The sequence below is a fragment of the Mustelus asterias genome, unplaced genomic scaffold (assembly GCF_964213995.1).
Source record: "Mustelus asterias unplaced genomic scaffold, sMusAst1.hap1.1 HAP1_SCAFFOLD_2489, whole genome shotgun sequence".
Taxonomy (NCBI): domain Eukaryota; kingdom Metazoa; phylum Chordata; class Chondrichthyes; order Carcharhiniformes; family Triakidae; genus Mustelus; species Mustelus asterias.
In genome coordinates this window covers 23,755-46,771 of record NW_027592434.1, presented here as the reverse complement: position 1 = coordinate 46,771, position 23,017 = coordinate 23,755, and the positions used below count along the sequence as shown (strand labels likewise).

The 23,017-nt window shown below is 57.3% G+C and overlaps 1 protein-coding gene across 1 annotated transcript in view; it reads right to left on the bottom strand.

The window, feature by feature from the left end:
• Window positions 1–885: 885 nt before the first annotated feature.
• Window positions 886–23,017, bottom strand: part of LOC144489744 (calmodulin-binding transcription activator 1-like) — a gene marked incomplete at both ends in the record, with an annotated part of 34,144 nt that continues 12,012 nt past the window's right edge. Inside the window, 4 exons of the mRNA XM_078207597.1 lie at window positions 886–1,011; window positions 4,653–4,899; window positions 13,342–13,529; window positions 15,705–16,213. Coding sequence (XP_078063723.1) covers window positions 886–1,011; window positions 4,653–4,899; window positions 13,342–13,529; window positions 15,705–16,213 — 1,070 coding nt within the window. The remainder of the gene's footprint in view (window positions 1,012–4,652; window positions 4,900–13,341; window positions 13,530–15,704; window positions 16,214–23,017) is intronic.

Here is a 23,017-nt window from a genome sequence, read left to right as displayed (position 1 = left end):
GCCTAAACGTTGTGTGATTTCAAGAAGAAATTAGATTTCGCTCTTGGGGCTGAAGGGATCGAGGGAAATGGGGGGGGAAGGGGGGGGAATCAGGATATTGAATTTGATGATCAGCCACGATCAAAATGAATGGTGCAGCAGGCTCGAAGGGCCGAATGGCCTCCTTCTGTTTCTAGTTTCTGTGTTTAGAGCATCAGAACCAGGAGCAGGAGTGGGCCATCTGGCCCCTCGAGCCTGCTCCGCCATTCAATAAGATCATGGCTGATCTTTTCCTGGACTCAGCTCCACTTACCCGCCCACTCACCATAACTCTTAATTCCTTTACTGTTCAAAAATTTATCTATCCTTGCCTTAAAAACATTCAATGAGGGAGCCTCAACTGCTTCACTGGGCAGGGAATTCCACAGATTCACAACCCTTTGTGTGAAGAAGTTCCTCCTCAACTCAGTCCTAAATCTGCTTCCCCTTATTTTGAGGCCATGCCCCTTAGTTCTAGTTTCACCCACCAGTGGAAACAACTTCCCTGCTTCTATCTTATCTATTCCCTTCATAATCTTAGATGTTTCTCTAAGATCTCCCCTCATTCTTCTGAATTCCAATGAGTATAGCCCCAGTCTACTCAGTCCCTCCTCATAAGCCAATCCTCTCGACTCCGGAATCAACCTAGTGAATCTCCTCTGCACCCCCTCCAGTGCCAGTATATCCTTTCTCAAGGAAGTTTATCACTTACCAGAGTGATTTCAGGAAGGGGGCTACAAGGGGAGAGGGGGGAAGTGAAGGATTGGCCCACGAAGGTGGTTAAGTTGCTCTTGTCCCACCTGTGTCTAAGCTAACATATTGACAATCCCACATTCACATCACAACAGCCAGAGCCCTGGTGCTAACCCAGGTCAGCGTCTGAACTGGGTCCCACGCCCGCGTGCCAGGAGCATTCTTTACCTGTTTGTACTTGCGGTAACAGCGCTGGATCACAGCGGCAGCAATCTCCTGCTGTTCCTTCAGTCTCCGACCCTGTGAGAGAAAGCAGAGGCTGCTGTTTTAGCAGGCGGTTCACTTTCTAAACTTCCAAACAGTCTGTCAATCGAATCCTTCTCTCTGACAAAAAACAAAACGCATGGTAAGAAGTCTCACAACACCAGGTTGAAGTCCAACAGGTTCATTTGGTAGCACGAGATTACGGAGCGCCGCTCCTTCGTCAGGTGAGTGAAGAGTTGCTCCTTCCTCACTCACCTGGAGAAGGAGCGAGACTCCGAAAGCTCGTACCACCAAATAAAGCTGTTGGACTGTAACCTGGTGTTGTGAGACTTCTTACCGTGTCCAGCCCAGTCCCAACGCCGGCACCTCAACATCAAAACAAAATGCTGCAGAGGCTGCAAGCCTGAAATAAAGACCACAACATGCTGCAAACAGGCAGTGGCTCTGACAATATCTTCCAGCTCACGGTGAACTGGAAGGACTTCTCATTTACTCTGCTAGATGCCAGTGATGAGGAGTCGGGGAGTGATGAGGAGTCGGGAGGTGATGAGGAGTCGGGGGGTGATGAGGAGTCGGGGAGTGATGAGGAGTCGGGGAGTGATGAGGAGTTGGGGAGTGATGAGGAGTCGGGGAGTGATGAGGAGTCGGGGAGTGATGAGGAGTCGGGGGGTGATGAGGAGTCGGGGGGTGATGAGGAGTCGGGGAGTGATGAGGAGTCGGGGAGTGATGAGGAGTCGGGGAGTGATGAGGAGTCGGGGGGTGATGAGGAGTCGGGGAGTGATGAGGAGTCGGGGAGTGGTGAGGAGTCGGGGAGTGATGAGGAGTCGGGGAGTGATGAGGAGTCGGGGAGTGGTGAGGAGTCGGGGAGTGGTGAGGAGTCGGGGAGTGATGAGGAGTCGGGGAGTGATGAGGAGTCGGGGAGTGATGAGGAGTCGGGGAGTGATGAGGAGTCGGGGGGTGATGAGGAGTCGGGGAGTGATGAGGAGTCGGGGAGTGATGAGGAGTCGGGGAGTGGTGAGGAGTCGGGGAGTGGTGAGGAGTCGGGGAGTGGTGAGGAGTCGGGGAGTGATGAGGAGTCGGGGAGTGATGAGGAGTCGGGGAGTGGTGAGGAGTCGGGGAGTGGTGAGGAGTCGGGGGGTGATGAGCAGTCGGGGGGTGATGAGGAGTCGGGGAGTGATGAGGAGTCGGGGAGTGATGAGGAGTCGGGGAGTGATGAGGAGTCGGGGAGTGGTGAGGAGTCGGGGAGTGGTGAGGAGTCGGGGAGTGGTGAGGAGTCGGGGAGCGGTGAGGAGTCGGGGAGCGGTGAGGAGTCGGGGAGTGATGAGGAGTTGGGGGGTGATGAGGAGTCGGGGGCTGATGAGGAGTCGGGGAGTGATGAGGAGTCGGGGAGTGATGAGGAGTCGGGGAGTGGTGAGGAGTCGGGGAGTGGTGAGGAGTCGGGGAGTGGTGAGGAGTCGGGGAGTGGTGAGGAGTCGGGGAGTGGTGAGGAGTCGGGGAGTGGTGAGGAGTCGGGGAGTGATGAGCAGTCGGGGAGTGATGAGGAGTCGGGGAGTGGTGAGGGGTTGCTGAGCGGTGAGGAGTCGGGGAGTGATGAGGAGTCGGGGAGTGGTGAGGAGTCGGGGAGTGGTGAGGAGTCGGGGAGTGATGAGGAGTCGGGGAGTGGTGAGGGGTTGCTGAGCGGTGAGGAGTCGGGGAGTGGTGAGGAGTCGGGGAGTGGTGAGGAGTCGGGGAGTGGTGAGGAGTCGGGGAGTGGTGAGGAGTCGGGGAGTGATGAGCAGTCGGGGAGTGGTGAGGAGTCGGGGAGTGATGAGGAGTCGGGGAGTGATGAGGAGTCGGGGAGCGGTGAGGAGTCGGGGAGTGATGAGGAATCGGGGAGTGATGAGGAGTCGGGGAGTGATGAGGAGTCGGGGAGTGATGAGGAGTCGGGGAGTGATGAGGAGTTGGGGGGTGATGAGGAGTCGGGGGGTGATGAGGAGTCGGGGAGTGATGAGGAGTCGGGGGGTGATGAGGAACATAGAACATAGAACAGTACAGCACAGAACAGGCCCTTCGGCCCACGATGTTGTGCCGACCTTCATCTGAAACCAAGATCAAGCTATCCCACTCCCTACCATCCTGGTGTGCTCCATGTGCCTATCCAATAACCGCTTAAATGTTCCTAAAGTGTCTGACTCCACTATCACTGCAGGCAGTCCATTCCACACCCCAACCACTCTCTGCGTAAAGAACCTACCTCTGATATCCTTCCTATATCTCCCACCACGAACCCTATAGTTATGCCCCCTTGTAATAGCTCCAACCACCCGAGGAAATAGTCTTTGAACGTTCACTCTATCTATCCCCTTCATCATTTTATAAACCTCTATTAAGTCTCCCCTCAGCCTCCTCCGCTCCAGAGAGAACAGCCCCAGCTCCCTCAACCTTTCCTCATAAGACCGACACTCCAAACCAGGCAGCATCCTGGTAAATCTCCTCTGCACTCTTTCCAGCGCTTCCACATCCTTCTTATAGTGAGGTGACCAGAACTGCCAGAAGTCGGGGAGTGGTGAGGAGTTGGGGGGTGGTGAGAAGTCGGTGACCAGAAGTCGGGGAGTGGTGAGGAGTTGGGGGGTGGTGAGGAGTCGGGGAGTGGTGAGGAGTCGGGGGGTGATGAGGAGTCGGGGAGTGGTGAGGAGTCGGGGAGTGATGAGGAGTCGGGGAGTGGTGAGGAGTCGGGGAGTGATGAGGAGTCGGGGGGTGATGAGGAGTCGGGGAGTGATGAGGAGTCGGGGAGTGATGAGGAGTCGGGGGGTGATGAGGAGTCGGGGAGTGATGAGGAGTCGGGGGGTGATGAGGAGTCGGGGAGTGATGAGGAGTCGGGGAGTGATGAGGAGTCGGGGAGTGATGAGGAGTCGGGGAGTGATGAGGAGTCGGGGAGTGATGAGGAGTCGGGGGGTGATGAGGAGTCGGGGAGTGATGAGGAGTCGGGGAGTGATGAGGAGTCGGGGAGTGATGAGGAGTCGGGGGGTGATGAGGAGTTGGGGAGTGATGAGGAGTCGCTGAGTGATGAGGAGTTGGGGAGTGATGAGGAGTCGGGGAGTGATGAGGAGTCGGGGGGTGATGAGGAGTTGGGGAGTGATGAGGAGTCGCTGAGTGATGAGGAGTCGGGGAGTGGTGAGGAGTTGGGGAGTGGTGAGGAGTTGGGGGGTGATGAGGAGTCGGGGAGTGATGAGGAGTCGGGGGGTGATGAGGAGTCGGGGAGTGATGAGGAGTCGGGGAGTGATGAGGAGTCGGGGGGTGATGAGGAGTCGGGGAGTGATGAGGAGTCGGGGAGTGATGAGGAGTCAGGGAGTGATGAGGAGTCGGGGAGTGATGAGGAGTCGGGGGGTGATGAGGAGTCGGGGAGTGATGAGGAGTCGGGGGGTGATGAGGAGTTGCTGAGTGATGAGGAGTCGGGGGGTGATGAGGAGTCGGGGAGTGATGAGGAGTCGGGGGGTGATGAGGAGTCGGGGAGTGATGAGGAGTCGGGGGGTGATGAGGAGTCGGGGAGTGATGAGGAGTCGGGGGGTGATGAGGAGTCGGGGAGTGATGAGGAGTTGCAGAGCGGTGAGGAGTTGCTGAGCGGTGAGGAGTTGAGGAGCAGGTTGCGAATGAAGGCTCAGTGGAGGTGATGAGACCCTGTGTGAGCTGGTGCTTACCTTGTATTTGCGGAACGCAGTCTGAATGATCCGCGCCGCCTCGTACAGCTCCCGCTGCTCGTGGTCCGACAGGGTCAGCAGGGCAAACTCACTCTCCATCTTCCCATTGGCCGAGGCGTTTAGGAAATCTGACCAGTCGGTGTTGGTGGGAGTGTCCACTTTCTCGAAGGTGATATCGCTGAGGGGAGAGCTGACGGGACTGAGGCAGGGGTTTGGTGGAGGAGTCAGAGGCTGACTACACGCTGACCTGGGGAGGCGCAAATAGTACAATCAGTAAAACCAGCACCACACTCCAATCATCCCAGCAAAGGAGGCACTATTCCTCATTCCAAATCACAGACACTCCCAGGACAGGTACAGCACCGGGTTAGATACAGAGTAAAGCTCCCTCTACACTGTCCCCATCAAACACTCCCAGGACAGGTACAGCACAGGGTTAGATACAGAGTAAAGCTCCCTCTACACTGTCCCCCATCAAACACTCCCAGGGCAGGTACAGCACGGGGTTAGATACAGAGTAAAGCTCCCTCTACACTGTCCCCATCAAACACTCCCAGGACAGGTACAGCACGGGGTTAGGTACAGAGTAAAGCTCCCTCTACACTGTCCCCCATCAAACACTCCCAGGACAGGTACAGCACGGGGTTAGATACAGAGTAAAGCTCCCTCTACACTGTCCCCCATCAAACACTCCCAGGACAGGTACAGCACGGGGTTAGATACAGAGTAAAGCTCCCTCTCCACTGTCCCCCATCAAACACTCCCAGGACAGGTACAGCACGGGGTTAGATACAGAGTAAAGCTCCCCCTACACTGTCCCCCATCAAACACTCCCAGGACAGGTACAGCACGGGGTTAGATACAGAGTAAAGCTCCCCCTACACTGTCCCCCATCAAACACTCCCAGAACAGGTACAGCACGGGGTTAGATACAGAGTAAAGCTCCCTCTACACTGTCCCCATCAAACACTCCCAGGACAGGTACAGCACGGGGTTAGATACAGAGTAAAGCTCCCCCTACACTGTCCCCCATCAAACACTCCCAGAACAGGTACAGCACGGGGTTAGATACAGAGTAAAGCTCCCTCTACACTGTCCCCATCAAACACTCCCAGGACAGGTACAGCACCGGGTTAGATACAGAGTAAATTTGAGTTTGCAGTGACAAGCTGACTCTCAAGGATGGGGGGTGACCTAATGGAGGTGTTTAAAATTATGAAAATTAAGTGACTGGAGAGAATGTTTCCCCGTGTTGGGAGAATGTAGCCAGAAGCATGAATATCAGACATCGAGAAATCCAACAGGAAATTCACCATTCATCTGACAATCGATGATAGTCACAGTGACTGACAAACTATCAATTGTCGGAAAAACCCATCTGCTTCATAAGAACATAAGAACTAGGAGCAGGAGTAGGCCATCTGGCCCCTCGAGCCTGCCCCGCCATTCAATAAGATCATGGCTGATCTTTTTGTGGACTCAGCTCCACTTACCCGCCCGCTCACCATAACCCTTAATTCCTTTCCTATTCAAAAATCTATCTATCGTTGCCTTAAAAACATTCAATGAGGTAGCCTCAACTGCTTCACTGGGCAGGGAATTCCACAGATTCACAACCCTTTGTGTGAAGAAGTTCCTCCTCAACTCAGTCCTAAATCTGCTCCCCCTTATTTTGAGGCCATGCCCCCTAGTTCTAGTTTCACCCGCCAGTGGAAATAACTTCCCTACTTCTATCTTATCTATTCCCTTCATAATCTTACATGTTTCTAAAGGATCTCCCCTCATTCTTCTGAATTCCAATGAGTATAGCCCCAGTCGACTCATTCTCTCCTCATAAACCAACCCTCTCAACTCCAGAATCAACCTAGTGAATCTCCTCTGCACCCCCTCCAGTGCCAGTATATCCTTTCTCAAGTAAGGAGACCAAAACTGTACACAGTACTCCAGGTGTGGCCTCACCAGCACCTTATACAGCTGCAACATAACCTCGCTGTTTTTAAACTCCATCCCTCTAGCAATGAAGGACAAAATTCCATTTGCCTTCTTAATTACCTGCTGCACCTGCAAACTAACTCCTTGAGATTCCTGCACTAGGACACCCAGGTCCCTCTGCACAGCAGCATGCTGCAATTTTTTATCATTTAAATAATAGTCCATTTTGCTGTTATTCCGACCAAAATGGATGACCTCACGTTTACCAACATTGTACCCCATCTGCCAGACCCTCACCCACTCTCTTAGACTATCTATATCCCTTTGCAGACTTTCAGCGTCCTCTGCACACTTTGCTCTGCCACCCATCTTAGTGTCATCTGCGAATTTTGACACACTGCACTTGGTCCCCAACTCCAAATCATCTATGTAAATCATAAACAATTGCGGTCCCAACACTGATCCCTGAGGCACACCACTAGTCACTGATCGCCAACCAGAAAAACACCCATTTACCCCCACTCTTTGCTTTCTGTTAGTTAACCAATCCTCTATCCATGCTAATACATTACCCATGACACCGTGCACCTTTATCTTATGTAGCAGTCTTTGGTGTGGCACCTTGTCAAATGCCTTCTGGAAATCCAGATACACCACATTCACAGGTTCCCTATTGTCCACTGCACATGTAATGTTCTCAAAGAATTCCAACAAATTAATCAAACATGACCTGCCCTTCATGAACCCATGCTGCGTCTTACCAATGGGACAATTTATATTGCTAATGTCCTTTCGGGAAGGAAATCGGCCGCCCTTACCCCGGTCTGGCCTACATGTGACTCCAGAGCCACAGCAATATGGTTGACTCTCAACTGCCCTGGAAATGCCCCAGCGAGACACTCGGTTCAAGCGATGGGGAGTAACTACTGGCCCAGCCAGCGACACCCACATCCCATCAACAAACAGAATCAGAGCTTTCCCTCCAATCGATCCAATCACTTTCTCCTCAGGCACTCCCTGTGGAGCGAGTTACACACTCTTGTTACTCTGTGTGAAGATGGTGAGTTCCCTGTTGGATTTCTCTGTGTCTGACGTTGATGCTTCTGGCTGCGTTCTCCCCAACAAGAGGAAACATTCTCTCCACGTCATGCCGGGAATTAAATGACCTAAAGCTACCCAGACCGAGGCAGATTAACAGCACGGAACCAGAGGAAAACTGGGATTGTGCAGCTCAGAGCCAGAGGAAACTGGGATCATACAGCTCAGAGCCAGAGGAAACTGGGATTTAAAGTTGGGAGCTGGGAACTGCTGGAAAGCAATGAGCCGCTGGGTGTGCTCTTGTTCTGTTGCAGTGACAGTTTGTCAGGATTTCAGAGCCCGCAGCTCAGGGCAGCCTGGACTCAGGCCCGGGGAAATAACTAACTGAGCTCAAATTGCAGAGTAAACACTTCCTCCAGTTTACCTCGGGGGTGGGGGAGGCTGTGTGGGCTGCGCACGACCCTGGCCCAGTCCTCACATCTCTGGAATCTTGTAATAATATAAAGCAGTCAGCAAGTGCGTCATGGAGGAACATAATACAGGACAGACGCGGCAAGAACACCAGGCGAGCTGGGTACAAACCCCTGTCGCTGGCAAGCGAATCAAAGTCAGGCTCTCTCATCCCGACCTTAAGTCAATGTCACCTCTACGCAGCGGCCTCAGAAATCTGTACACCACAAACATCGCCCATTCACCGACAGAGGGCCAGATGGTTCCTCACGCAAAGAGGGATCTCACAAACAAACTACAGCTCACCAGTCCCCACCAGTACTGTACCGCAGTGTTATACAGCGACAGACCCGTCCCCACCAGTACTGTACCGCAGTGTTATACAGCGACAGACCCGTCCCCACCAGTACTGTACCGCAGTGTTATACAGCGACAGACCTGTCCCCACCAGTACTGTACCCCAGTGTTATACAGCGACAGACCTGTCCCCACCAGTCCTGTACCCCAGTGTTATACAGCGACAGACCTGTCCCCACCAGTACTGTACCGCAGTGTTATACAGCGACAGACCTGTCCCCACCAGTACTGTACCCCAGTGTTATACAGTGACAGACCCGTCCCCACCAGTACTGTACCCCAGTGTTATACAGTGACAGACCCGTCCCCACCAGTACTGTACCCCAGTGTTATACAGTGACAGACCCGTCCCCACCAGTACTGTACCCCAGTGTTATACAGTGACAGACCCGTCCCCACCAGTACTGTACCCCAGTGTTACACAGTGACAGACCCGTCCCCACCAGTACTGTACCCCAGTGTTATACAGTGACAGACCCGTCCCCACCAGTACTGTACCCCAGTGTTACACAGTGACAGACCCGTCCCCACCAGTACTGTACCCCAGTGTTACACAGTGACAGACCCGTCCCCACCAGTACTGTATCCCAGTGTTATACAGCGACAGACCCGTCCCCACCAGTACTGTACCGCAGTGTTATACAGCGACAGACCCGTCCCCACCAGTACTGTACCCCAGTGTTATACAGTGACAGACCCGTCCCCACCAGTACTGTACCCCAGTGTTATACAGTGACAGACCCGTCCCCACCAGTACTGTACCCCAGTGTTATACAGCGACAGACCCGTCCCCACCAGTACTGTACCCCAGTGTTATACAGTGACAGACCCGTCCCCACCAGTACTGTACCCCAGTGTTATACAGTGACAGACCCGTCCCCACCAGTACTGTACCCCAGTGTTAAACAGTGACAGACCCGTCCCCACCAGTACTGTATCCCAGTGTTATACAGCGACAGACCCGTCCCCACCAGTACTGTACCCCAGTGTTATACAGTGACAGACCCGTCCCCACCAGTACTGTACCCCAGTGTTATACAGCGACAGACCTGTCCCCACCAGTACTGTACCCCAGCGTTATACAGTGACAGACCCGTCCCCACCAGTACTGTATGCCAGTGTTATACAGTGACGGACCCGTCCCCGCCAGTACTGTACCCCAGTGTTATACAGTGACGGACCCGTCCCCGCCAGTACTGTACCCCAGTGTTATACAGTGACGGACCCGTCCCCACCAGTACTGTACCCCAGTGTTATACAGTGACGGACCCGTCCCCACCAGTACCGTACCCCAGTGTTATACAGTGACGGACCCGTCCCCACCAGTACTGTACCCCAGTGTTATACAGTGACGGACCCGTCCCCGCCAGTACTGTACCCCAGTGTTATACAGTGACGGACCCGTCCCCACCAGTACTGTACCCCAGTGTTATACAGTGACGGACCCGTCCCCACCAGTACCGTACCCCAGTGTTATACAGTGACGGACCCGTCCCCACCAGTACTGTACCCCAGTGTTATACAGTGACGGACCCGTCCCCACCAGTACTGTACCCCAGTGTTATACAGTGACAGACCCGTCCCCACCAGTACTGTACCCCAGTGTTATACAGCGACAGACCCGTCCCCACCAGTACTGTACCCCAGTGTTATACAGCGACAGACCCGTCCCCACCAGTACTGTATCCCAGTGTTATACAGCGACAGACCTGTCCCCACCAGTACTGTACCCCAGCGTTATACAGTGACAGACCCGTCCCCACCAGTACTGTATGCCAGTGTTATACAGCGAAAGACCCGTCCCCACCAGTACTGTACCCCAGTGTTATACAGTGACGGACCCGTCCCCGCCAGTACTGTACCCCAGTGTTATACAGTGACGGACCCGTCCCCACCAGTACTGTACCCCAGTGTTATACAGTGACGGACCCGTCCCCACCAGTACTGTACCCCAGTGTTATACAGTGACGGACCCGTCCCCACCAGTACTGTACCCCAGTGTTATACAGTGACGGACCCGTCCCCACCAGTACTGTACCCCAGTGTTATACAGTGACAGACCCGTCCCCACCAGTACTGTACCCCAGTGTTATACAGCGACAGATCCGTCCCCACCAGTACTGTACCCCAGTGTTATACAGTGACAGATCCGTCCCCACCAGTACTGTACCCCAGTGTTATACAGCGAAAAACCCGTCCCCACCAGTACTGTACCCCAGTGTTATACAGCGAAAAACCCATCCCCACCAGTACTGTACCCCAGTGCTTTTACAGTGACAGACCCGTCCCCACCAGTACTGTACCCCAGTGTTATACAGTGACAGACCCATCCCCACCAGTACTGTACCCCAGTGTTATACAGTGACAGACCCGTCCCCACCAGTACTGTACCCCAGTGTTACACAGTGACAGACCCGACCCCACCAGTACTGTACCCCAGTGTTATACAGCGACAGACCCGTCCCCACCAGTACTGTTCCCCAGTGTTATACAGTGACAGACCCGTCCCCACCAGTACTGTACCCCAGTGTTATACAGTGACAGACCCGTCCCCACCAGTACTGTACCCGTGTTATACAGTGACAGACCCATCCCCACCAGTCCTGTACCCCAGTGTTATACAGTGACAGACCCATCCCCACCAGTACTGTACCCCAGTGTTATACAGCGACAGACCCGTCCCCACCAGTACTGTACCCCAGTGTTATACAGTGACAGACCCATCCCCACCAATACTGTACCCCAGTGTTATACAGTGACAGACCCGTCCCCACCAGTACTGTACCCCAGTGTTATACAGTGACGGACCCGTCCCCACCAGTACTGTACCCCAGTGTTATACAGTGACAGACCCGTCCCCACCAGTACTGTACCCCAGTGTTATATAGTGAGACCCGTCCCCACCAGTACTGTACCCCAGTGTTATACAGTGAGACCCGTCCCCACCAGTACTGTACCCCAGTGTTATACAGTGACAGACCCGTCCCCACCAGTACTGTACCCCAGTGTTATACAGTGACAGACCCATCCCCACCAGTACTGTACCCCAGTGTTATACAGTGACAGACCCATCCCCACCAGTACTGTACCCCAGTGTTATACAGTGACAGACCCATCCCCACCAGTACTGTACCCCAGTGTTATACAGTTACAGACCTGTCCCCACCAGTACTGTTCCCCAATGTTATACAGGGGGACAGGCGTGTAGGGACGGGGATTACCTGTGGACAGGTGCGTGGGGACGGGATTACCTGGGGACAGGTACGTGGGGACCTGAATTACCTGGGGACAGGTGCATGGGGACCGGGATTACCTGGGGACAGGTGCATGGGGACAGGGATTACCTGGGGAGAGGTGCGTGGGGACAGGGATTACCTGGGGACAGGAGCGTGGGGACAGGATTACCTGGGGACAGGTGCGTGGGGATGGGACTACCTGGGGACAGGTGCGTGGGGACGGGTATTACCTGAGTTGAGGTGTGTGGGGACGGGATTACGTGGGGACAGGTGCGTGGGGACGGTATTACCTGGGGACAGCTGCGTGGGGATGGGACTACCTGGGGACAGGTGCGTGGGGACGGGTATTACCTGAGTTGAGGTGTGTGGGGACGGGATTACGTGGGGACAGGTGCGTGGGGACGGGATTACCTGGGGACAGGTGCGTGGGGGCGCGATTACCTGAGTTGAGGTGTGTGGGGACGGGATTACGTGGGGACACGATTACCTGAGTTGAGGTGTGTGGGGATGGGATTACCTGGGGACAGGTGCGTGGGGACGCGATTACCTGAGTTGAGGTGTGTGGGGATGGGAATACCTGGGGACAGGTGCGTGGGGACGCGATTACCTGAGTTGAGGTGTGTGGGGACGGGATTACCTGGGGACAGGGGCGTGGGGACAGGGATTACCTGGGGACAGGTGTGTGGGGACAGGGATTAACTGGGGACAGGTATTACCTGGGGACAGGTATTACCTGGGGACAGGTGCGTGGGGACGGGATTACCTGGGGACAGGTGCGTTGGGACACGATTACCTGGGGACAGGTGCGTGGGGACAGGGATTACCTGGGGACAGGTGCGTGGGGACACGATTACCTGGGGACAGGTGCGTGGGGACAGGGATTACCTGGGGACAGGTGCGTGGGGACACGATTACCTGGGGACAGGTGCGTGGGGACAGGGATTACCTGGGGACAGGTGCGTGGGGACAGGGATTGCCTGGGGACAGGTGCGTGGGGACACGATTACCTGGGGACAGGTGCGTGGGGACAGGATTACCTGGGGACAGGTGCGTGGGGACAGGTATTACCTGGGGACAGGTACGTGAGGACAGGAGTACCTGGGGACAGGTGCGTGGGGACAGGATTACCTGGGGACAGGTGCGTGGGGACAGGATTACCTGGGGACAGGTGCGTGGGGGCAGGTATTACCTGGGGACAGGTGCATGGGGACAGGATTACGTGGGGACAGGATTACCTGGGGACAGGTGCATGGGGACAGGATTACGTGGGGACAGGATTACCTGGGGACAGGTGCGCGGGGACAGGATTACCTGGGGACAGGTGCGCGGGGACAGGATTACCTGGGGACAGGTGCGTGGGGACAGGTATTACCTGGGGACAGGTGCGTGGGGACACGATTACCTGGGGACAGGTGCGTGGGGACACGATTACCTGGGGACAGGTGCGTGGGGACAGGATTACCTGGGGACAGGTGCGTGGGGACAGGTATTACCTGGGGACAGGTGCGTGGGGACAGGGATTACCTGGGGACAGGTGCGTGGGGACAGGTATTACCTGGGGACAGGTGCGTGGGGACAGGGATTACCTGGGGACAGGTGCGTGGGGACACGATTACCTGGGGACAGGTGCGTGGGGACAGGATTACCTGGGGACAGGTGCGTGGGGACAGGATTACCTGTGCTGGGAGAAGTTTGGCAGCTGGTCCACATTCTCCAGGTAACTTGCGAGCCAGCTCATGGTGTTGCTGATGGTTGCATTGTCCTGTCTCTCTTTCAGAGCCGTCTCGACCGTGTTAAAGTCTTCCTGTTTAATTCTCTCAGGTGTGGCATCAATAATCTGTTCCGCCAAGGTTATCATATCCACCTGCAAGGAAGGGAAGGTGGATAACAGGAAAGCAGAAATGAGAAACCCAGGACTGGGTCAGTGTGTGGGACAAGGGGAGAAGGTCCCCTTGAAGCCTTCATTACAAAGGAAACGGTTACTCAGTATTCATCCTGCCCCCAGGAGCGTGTCACTGGCAAAGCAGCTCACCCCCCCACTGTCCCTGCATCAGACCCTCCAACTCCCCCCCAAACAGCACTGTGGGTCTACCCCCCCCCACCCCCCGACTGTCCCTGCGTCAGACCCTCCAACTCCCCCCCAAACAGCACTGTGGGTCTACCCCCCCCCACCCCCCGACTGTCCCTGCGTCAGACCCTCCAACTCCCCCCCAAACAGCACTGTGGGTCTACCCCCCCCCACCCCCCGACTGTCCCTGCGTCAGACCCTCCAACTCCCCCCCAAACAGCACTGTGGGTCTACCCCCCCCCACCCCCCCCACCCCCCCACTGTCCCTGCGTCAGACCCTCCAACTCCCCCCCAAACAGCACTGTGGGTCTACCCCCCCCAACCGTCCCTGCGTCAGACCCCCCAACTCCCCCCCAAACAGCACTGTGGGTCTACCCCCCCCACCCCCCAACTGTCCCTGCGTCAGACCCCCCAACTCCCCCCCAAACAGCACTGTGGGTGTACCCCCCCCCACTCCCTAACAGCACTGTGGGTGTACCCCCCCCCCCCCCCCCCCGCCACTGTCCCTGCGTCAGACCCTCCAACCCCCCCCTAACAGCACTGTGGGTGTACCCCACCCCCTAACAGCACTGTGGGTGTACCCCACCCCCTAACAGCACTGTGGGTGTACCCCACCCCCTAACAGCACTGTGGGTGTACCCCACCCCCTAACAGCACTGTGGGTGTACCCCACCCCCTAACAGCACTGTGGGTGTACCCCACCCCCTAACAGCACTGTGGGTGTACCCCACCCCCTAACAGCACTGTGGGTGTACCCACCCCCTAACAGCACTGTGGGTGTACCCACTCCCTAACAGCACTGTGGGTGTACCCCACCCCCTAACAGCACTGTGGGTGTACCCCACTCCCTAACAGCACTGTGGGTGTACCCACTCCCTAACAGCACTGTGGGTGTACCCCACCCCCTAACAGCACTGTGGGTGTACCCCACCCCCTAACAGCACTGTGGGTGTACCCACCCCCTAACAGCACTGTGGGTGTACCCACTCCCTAACAGCACTGTGGGTGTACCCCACCCCCTAACAGCACTGTGGGTGTACCCCACTCCCTAACAGCACTGTGGGTGTACCCCACCCCCTAACAGCACTGTGGGTGTACCCCACCCCCTAACAGCTCTGTGGGTGTACCTACGCCATGCGAGGACTGCAGTGGGTTCAAGAAGGCAGCAGCTCACCCACCACCTTCTCCAGGGGCAATGAGGGATCCAGCCAGTGACACCCACATCTGAGGATTTTTAAAAATTTGTCCCTGGAGAAGGTGGTGGGTGAGCTGCTGCCTTCTTGAACCCACTGCAGTCCCCGCGTGGTGTAGGTACACCCACAGTGCTGTTAGGGGGGGGAGTTCCAGGATTTTGACCCAGCGACAGTGAAGGAACGGCCGATATCTTTCCCAGTCAGGATGGAACATCGGGATTGGGAGCGAGAATAGGCCATTCTATCTGATCATGGCTGATCCCCCATCTCATCCTAACTCCACTTCCCTGCCTTTTCCCCACAGCCTTTATCCCGCTTTTGATCAAATATTTATCTGTCTCTCTCTCTCTCTCGAATGCATTGATTGATTCTGCATCCACCGCACTCTGGGGCAGAGAGTTCCACCTTTGGAGCTGGTGAGGATGTGGGGGGGGTTCACAGGGCGGCACAGTGGGTTAGCGCTGCTGCCTCACAGCGCCAGGGACTCGGGTTCGATTCCCGGCCTCGGGTCACTGTCTGTGTGGAGTTTGCACCTTCTCCCCGTGTCTGCGTGGGTTTCCTCCGGGTGCTCCGGTTTCCTCCCACAGTCTGAAAGACGTGCTGGTTAGGGTGCATTGACCGTGCTAAATTCTCCCTCAGTGTTACCCGAACAGGCGCCAGGAGTGTGGGCGACTGGGGGATTTTCACAGTAACTTCATTGCAGTGTTAATGTAAGCCTTACTTGTGACATTAATAAATAAACTTGAATTGACAGTGGAATACAAGTTTTAATTATCACCTGTAACACATCGACAGAGGGCAGGAACTCTTCATTCTCCACATTCTCACTGAAACGCAGCAGCTCCGTCTCCATGGAGTCTCTGCCTTTGGCCAGGGAAAACTGCCTGGTGCTATTGGTCACCAGAGTGGCCTCATAGTCCAGGAAGAAGTGTGATTCTGCGGTGCTGCAGTGGAGTGCCGAGCTGCCGTTCCTGGCTCTCCGAGGTTCACTATCCTCACGCAGATACCACAGGTTACTGGCTTTGTCCCTGCTCTCTGCAGAAGCAGAGTTCTCCATGCCAAGGGCTGTCCTGCCGTGATCCCGGGGTGCGCTGGGGGGAGCGGGCTGTCGCTGAGACTCGCAGATTTCCATCGCAACGTCTCTGTCGGCGGTGGAGCAGAGTTCAGGGCTGGTTACCGGAGTGTCTCTGTGTACAGAACTGCTGGAGTACGCGGAGGTCACCGACAGGGGTCCCGACCCTTCAGACAGTGAGGAGGGGGACAAGTTACTGCTGACGGTGCTCAGACCTGTGGAGTGACAAGGATAACAGCAGATCATAACCAACACACAGGAGACACGGCCACCAGCTGTGAACTGTCAGCTGACACATCAATTCTCAAAAGAATGGACTTGACAAAGAACAGAGAACAGTACAGGACAGGAACAGGCTCTTCAGCCCTCCTGTGCCAATCATGTTGTCCTATTTCGACCAGCCGCCTGTATCTCTCTATTCCCCGTCTGTTCATGTGTCGATCCAGATAAGTGTTAAATGTCGCTAACGTGTCTGTCCCAACCCCCTCACTTGGCAGCGCATTCCAGGCCCCCACCACCCTCTGTGTGAAACACTCCCCCCCGCACATCTCCACTGAACCTTTCCCCCCTTATCCTGAACTTGTGCCCCCTGTAATTGTCATTTCTCCCCCTGGGGAAAAGCTTCCAACTCTTCACTCTATCCACACCCCTCATAATTTTATAAACTTCTATCGGGTCACCTCTCAGCCCCCGTCTTTCCAGGGAGAACAATCCCAGTTTATTCAATCTCTCCTCGTAGCCAATACCCTCCATACCAGGCAACACCCTGCTAAACCCTGTCTGCACTCCCTCCAAAGCCTCCACGTCCTTCTGGTAGCGTGGCGACCAGAATTGGACTCAGTATCCCAAATGTGGCCTAACCATCGTTTTATACAACTGTAACATAATTTGTCAACTTTTATACTCGATGCCCCGGCCGATCAAGGCAAGCACGCCATATGCTTTCTTCACCACCTTTTCCACCTGTGCTGCTACTTTGAAGGATCTGAGGACCTGTCCTCCCAGATCTCTCTGTGTGTCGATGTTCCTGATGGCTCTGCCATTTATTTTACAGCTCCCACCTGAATTGGATCGACCAAAATGCATCACCTTGCATTTATCTGGATTGAATTCCATCTGCCATTTCTCTGCCCAATTTTCCAGCCTCTCTCTATCCTGCTGTGTTCTCTGACAATGTTCATCACTATCCGCAACTCCGCCAATCTTAGTATCATCCACAAACTTGCTGATCAGACCAGCTACGTTTTCTTCCAAGTCATTTATATATATTACAAACAGCAGAGGTCCCAGCACTGATCCCTGCGGAACACCACTAGTTACAGAGCTCCATTCAGAAAAAACACCCCTCCACCGCTACCCTCTGTCTTCTCTGGCCAAGCCAGTTCGAAATCCATCTCGCCAGTTCACCCCTGATACCGTGAGATTTAATCTTTTGCACCAGCCTGCCATGACGGACCTTGTTGAACGCTTTACTAAAGTCCATGGAGACACCATCCAAAGCCCTTCCCTCATCAATCACTTTTGTCACCTCCTCAAAAAACTCAATTAAATTAGTGAGACATGACCTCCCTGGTACAAAACCATGCTGTCTGTCGCTGACAGGGGGCCATTCAGTTCCAGATGTGTCTGGATCCTGTGTTTAATCCTGTGTTTTCTGCTGTGTAATCCAGCCTCACAAATCCAAACACAAAGTTTATCTTAGTCAGTCCCCCAGAGGAGCACAAGGACAGAAGCTGGTGGTGTGGAACAACGTGTCGCAGAGTCCGATAGTGCAGCGCTTCAAACTAAACCAACCTGCCAGCACGTCTTTCATTCATTCCTGGGACATGGGCGTCACTGGCTGGCATTTATTACCCATCCCTCATTGCCCCTGAACTGAGTGTCTCCCTCGGCAGTTAAGAGTCGACCACGTTACTGTGGATCTGGAGTCACACGGATCATAGAATCCCTACACTGCAGGAGGAGGCCATTCGGGCCATCGAGACTGCACCGACCCTCCGACAGAGTGTCTTCGCTCAGGTCCTCTCCCTGACCCTATCCCCATAATCCAACACATTTACCATGACTAATCCACCAAACCCACACATCTTTGGACACTAAGGGACAATTTAGCATGGCCAATCCCCCTAACCTGCACATCTTTCGGACTGTGGGAGGAAACTGGAGCACCCGGAGGAGACCCACGCAGACACGGGGAGAATGGGCAAACTCCACACAGACAGTGACCCGAGCCGGGAATCGAACCCAGGTCCCTGGCGCTGTGAAGCAGCAGTGCTAACCCACTGTGCCACCAAACGGGGTAAGGATGGCAGATTCCTTCCCGAAAGGGCATTAGGGAACCAGATGGGTTTTTCCGACAATCATAGAAGAAACCATAGAAACCCTACAGTGCAGAAGGAGGCCATTCGGCCCATCGAGTCTGCACCGACCACAATCCCACCCAGGCCCTACCCCCACATATTTTACCCGCTAATCCCTCTAACCTACACATCCCAGGACTCTAAGGGGCAATTTTTTAACCTGGCCAATCAACCTAACCCGCACATCTTTGGACGGTGGGAGGAAACCGGAGCACCCGGAGGAAACCCACGCAGACACGGGGAGAATGTGCAAACTCCACACAGACAGTGACCCGAGCCGGGAATCGAACCCGGGACCCTGGAGCTGTGAAGCAGCAGTGCTAACCACTGTGCTACCGTGCTGCCCTCGATCATCAGTAGATTCTTAATTCCAGACTGAGTGAATTCAAATCTGATCACCGGCCGTGGGGGGAGTGGAACCCGGGGTGATTCAAGAAATAGACATTGCGCCCACTGGCAGGGGGTTAGCGGAGCCGGGGACACTGTCCGGGAGCAGCCGGGGACACTGTCCGGGAGGGGCCGGGGACACTGTCCGGGAGCAGCCGGGGACACTGTCCGGGAGCAGCCGGGGACACTGTCCGGGAGCAGCCGGGGACACTGTCCGGGAGCAGCCGGGGACACTGTCCGGGAGCAGCCGGGGACACTGCCCGGGAGGAGCCGGGGACACTGCCCGGGAGGAGCCGGGGACACTGTCCGGGAGCAGCCGGGGACACTGCCCGGGAGGAGCCGGGGACACTGTCCGGGAGGAGCCGGGGACACTGTCCGGGAGCAGCCGGGGACACTGCCCGGGAGGAGCCGGGGACACTGTCCGGGAGGAGCCGGGGACACTGTCCGGGAGGGGCCGGGGACACTGTCCGGGAGCAGCCGGGGACACTGTCCGGGAGCAGCCGGGGACACTGTCCGGGAGCAGCCGGGGACACTGCCCGGGAGCAGCCGGGGACACTGCCCGGGAGCAGCCGGGGACACTGTCCGGGAGGAGCCGGGGACACTGTCCGGGAGCAGCCGGGGACACTGCCCGGGAGCAGCCGGGGACACTGCCCGGGAGGAGCCGGGGACACTGCCCGGGAGCAGCCGGGGACACTGTCCGGGAGCAGCCGGGGACACTGTCCGGGAGGAGCCGGGGACACTGTCCGGGAGGAGCCGGGGACACTGTCCGGGAGGAGCCGGGGACACTGTCCGGGAGGAGCCGGGGACACTGTCCGGGAGGAGCCGGGGACACTGTCCGGGAGGGGCCGGGGACACTGTCCGGGAGCAGCCGGGGACACTGTCCGGGAGCAGCCGGGGACACTGTCCGGGAGCAGCCGGGGACACTGTCCGAAAGGAGCCGGGGACACTGTCCGGGAGGAGCCGGGGACACTGTCCGAAAGGAGCCGGGGACACTGTCCGGGAGGAGCCGGGGACACTGTCCGGGAGGAGCCGGGGACACTGTCCGAAAGGAGCCGGGGACACTGTCCGGGAGGAGCCGGGGACACTGTCCGAAAGGAGCCGGGGACACTGCCCGGGAGGAGCCGGGGACACTGTCCGGGAGGAGCCGGGGACACCGTCCGGGAGGAGCCGGGGACACTGTCCGAAAGGAGCCGGGGACACTGCCCGGGAGCAGCCGGGGACACTGTCCGGGAGCAGCCGGGGACACTGTCCGGGAGCAGCCGGGGACACTGCCCGGGAGCAGCCGGGGACACTGTCCGGGAGCAGCCGGGGACACTGTCCGGGAGGAGCCGGGGACACTGTCCGGGAGGAGCCGGGGACACTGTCCGGGAGGAGCCGGGGACACTGTCCGGGAGCAGCCGGGGACACTGTCCGGGAGCAGCCGGGGACACTGTCCGGGAGGAGCCGGGGACACTGTCCGGGAGCAGCCGGGGACACTGCCCGGGAGCAGCCGGGGACACTGTCCGGGAGCAGCCGGGGACACTGTCCGGGAGCAGCCGGGGACACTGTCCGGGAGGAGCCGGGGACACTGTCCGGGAGGAGCCGGGGACACTGTCCGGGAGCAGCCGGGGACACTGTCCGGGAGCAGCCGGGGACACTGTCCGGGAGCAGCCGGGGACACTGTCCGGGAGCAGCCGGGGACACTGCCCGGGAGCAGCCGGGGACACTGTCCGGGAGGAGCCGGGGACACTGTCCGGGAGGAGCCGGGGACACTGTCCGGGAGCAGCCGGGGACACTGTCCGGGAGGAGCCGGGGACACTGTCCGGGAGCAGCCGGGGACACTGTCCGGGAGCAGCCGGGGACACTGTCCGGGAGCAGCCGGGGACACTGCCCGGGAGGAGCCGGGGACACTGCCCGGGAGCAGCCGGGGACACTGTCCGGGAGGAGCCGGGGACACTGTCCGGGAGGAGCCGGGGACACTGCCCGGGAGGAGCCGGGGACACTGCCCGGGAGCAGCCGGGGACACTGTCCGGGAGGAGCCGGGGACACTGCCCGGGAGCAGCCGGGGACACTGCCCGGGAGGAGCCGGGGACACTGTCCGGGAGCAGCCGGGGACACTGTCCGGGAGCAGCCGGGGACACTGCCCGGGAGCAGCCGGGGACACTGTCCGGGAGCAGCCGGGGACACTGTCCGGGAGCAGCCGGGGACACTGTCCGGGAGCAGCCGGGGACACTGTCCGGGAGGAGCCGGGGACACTGTCCGGGAGCAGCCGGGGACACTGCCCGGGAGCAGCCGGGGACACTGTCCGGGAGCAGCCGGGGACACTGCCCGGGAGGAGCCGGGGACACTGCCCGGGAGCAGCCGGGGACACTGTCCGGGAGGAGCCGGGGACACCGTCCGGGAGCAGCCGGGGACACTGCCCGGGAGCAGCCGGGGACACTGCCCGGGAGCAGCCGGGGACACTGCCCGGGAGGAGCCGGGGACACTGCCCGGGAGCAGCCGGGGACACTGTCCGGGAGGAGCCGGGGACACTGCCCGGGAGCAGCCGGGGACACTGCCCGGGAGGAGCCGGGGACACTGTCCGGGAGCAGCCGGGGACACTGTCCGGGAGCAGCCGGGGACACTGCCCGGGAGCAGCCGGGGACACTGTCCGGGAGCAGCCGGGGACACTGTCCGGGAGCAGCCGGGGACACTGTCCGGGAGGAGCCGGGGACACTGTCCGGGAGCAGCCGGGGACACTGCCCGGGAGCAGCCGGGGACACTGTCCGGGAGGAGCCGGGGACACTGTCCGGGAGCAGCCGGGGACACTGCCCGGGAGGAGCCGGGGACACTGTCCGGGAGCAGCCGGGGACACTGCCCGGGAGGAGCCGGGGACACTGTCCGGGAGCAGCCGGGGACACTGCCCGGGAGGAGCCGGGGACACTGTCCGGGAGCAGCCGGGGACACTGTCCGGGAGCAGCCGGGGACACTGCCCGGGAGCAGCCGGGGACACTGTCCGGGAGGAGCCGGGGACATTGTCATAGAACATAGAACATAGAAAGCCACAGCACAAACAGGCCCTTCGGCCCACAAGTTACGCCGATCATATCCCCACCTCTAGGCCTATCTATAGCCCTCAAGCCCATTAAATCCCATGTACTCATCCAGAAGTCTCTTAAAAGACCCCAACGAGTTTGCCTCCACCACCACCGACGTCAGCCGATTCCACTCACCCACCACCCTCTGAGTGAAAAACCTACCCCTGACATCCCCCCTGTACCTACCCCCCAGCACCTTAAACCTGTGTCCTCTCGTAGCAACCATTTCAGCCCTTGGAAATAGCCTCTGAGAGTCTACCCTATCCAGACCTCTCAACATCTTGTAAACCTCTATCAGGTCACCTCTCATCCTTCGTCTCTCCAGGGAGAAGAGACCAAGCTCCCTCAACCTATCCTCATAAGGCATGCCCCCCAATCCAGGCAACATCCTTGTAAATCTCCTCTGCACCCTTTCAATGGCTTCAACATCTTTCCTGTAATGAGGTGACCAGAACTGCGCGCAGTACTCCAAGTGGGGTCTAACCAGGGTCCTATAAAGCTGCAGCATTATCTCCCGACTCCTAAACTCAATCCCTCGATTAATGAAGGCTAGTACGCCGTACGCCTTCTTGACCGCATCCTCCACCTGCGAGGCCGATTTCAGAGTCCTATGGACCCGGACCCCAAGGTCCTTCTGATCCTCTACACTGCTAAGAATGGTACCCTTCATATTATACTGCTGCTTCATCCCATTGGATCTGCCAAAATGGATCACTACACACTTATCCGGGTTGAAGTCCATCTGCCACTTCTCCGCCCAGTCTTGCATTCTATCTATGTCTCGCTGCAACTTCTGACATCCCTCCAAACTATCCACAACACCACCTACCTTGGTGTCGTCAGCAAACTTACCAACCCATCCCTCCACTTCCTCATCCAGGTCATTTATGAAAATGACAAACAGCAAGGGTCCCAGAACAGATCCCTGGGGCACTCCACTGGTCACTGACCTCCATGCAGAGAAAGACCCCTCCACAGCCACTCTCTGCCTTCTGCAGGCAAGCCAGTTCTGGATCCACAAGGCAACAGCCCCTTGGATCCCATGCCCTCTCACTTTCTCAAGAAGTCTTGCATGGGGGACCTTATCGAACGCCTTGCTGAAGTCCATATAGACCACATCCACCACTCTTCCTTCGTCAATGTGTTTGGTCACATTTTCAAAGAACTCAACCAGGCTCGTAAGGCACGACCTGCCCTTGACAAAGCCGTGCTGACT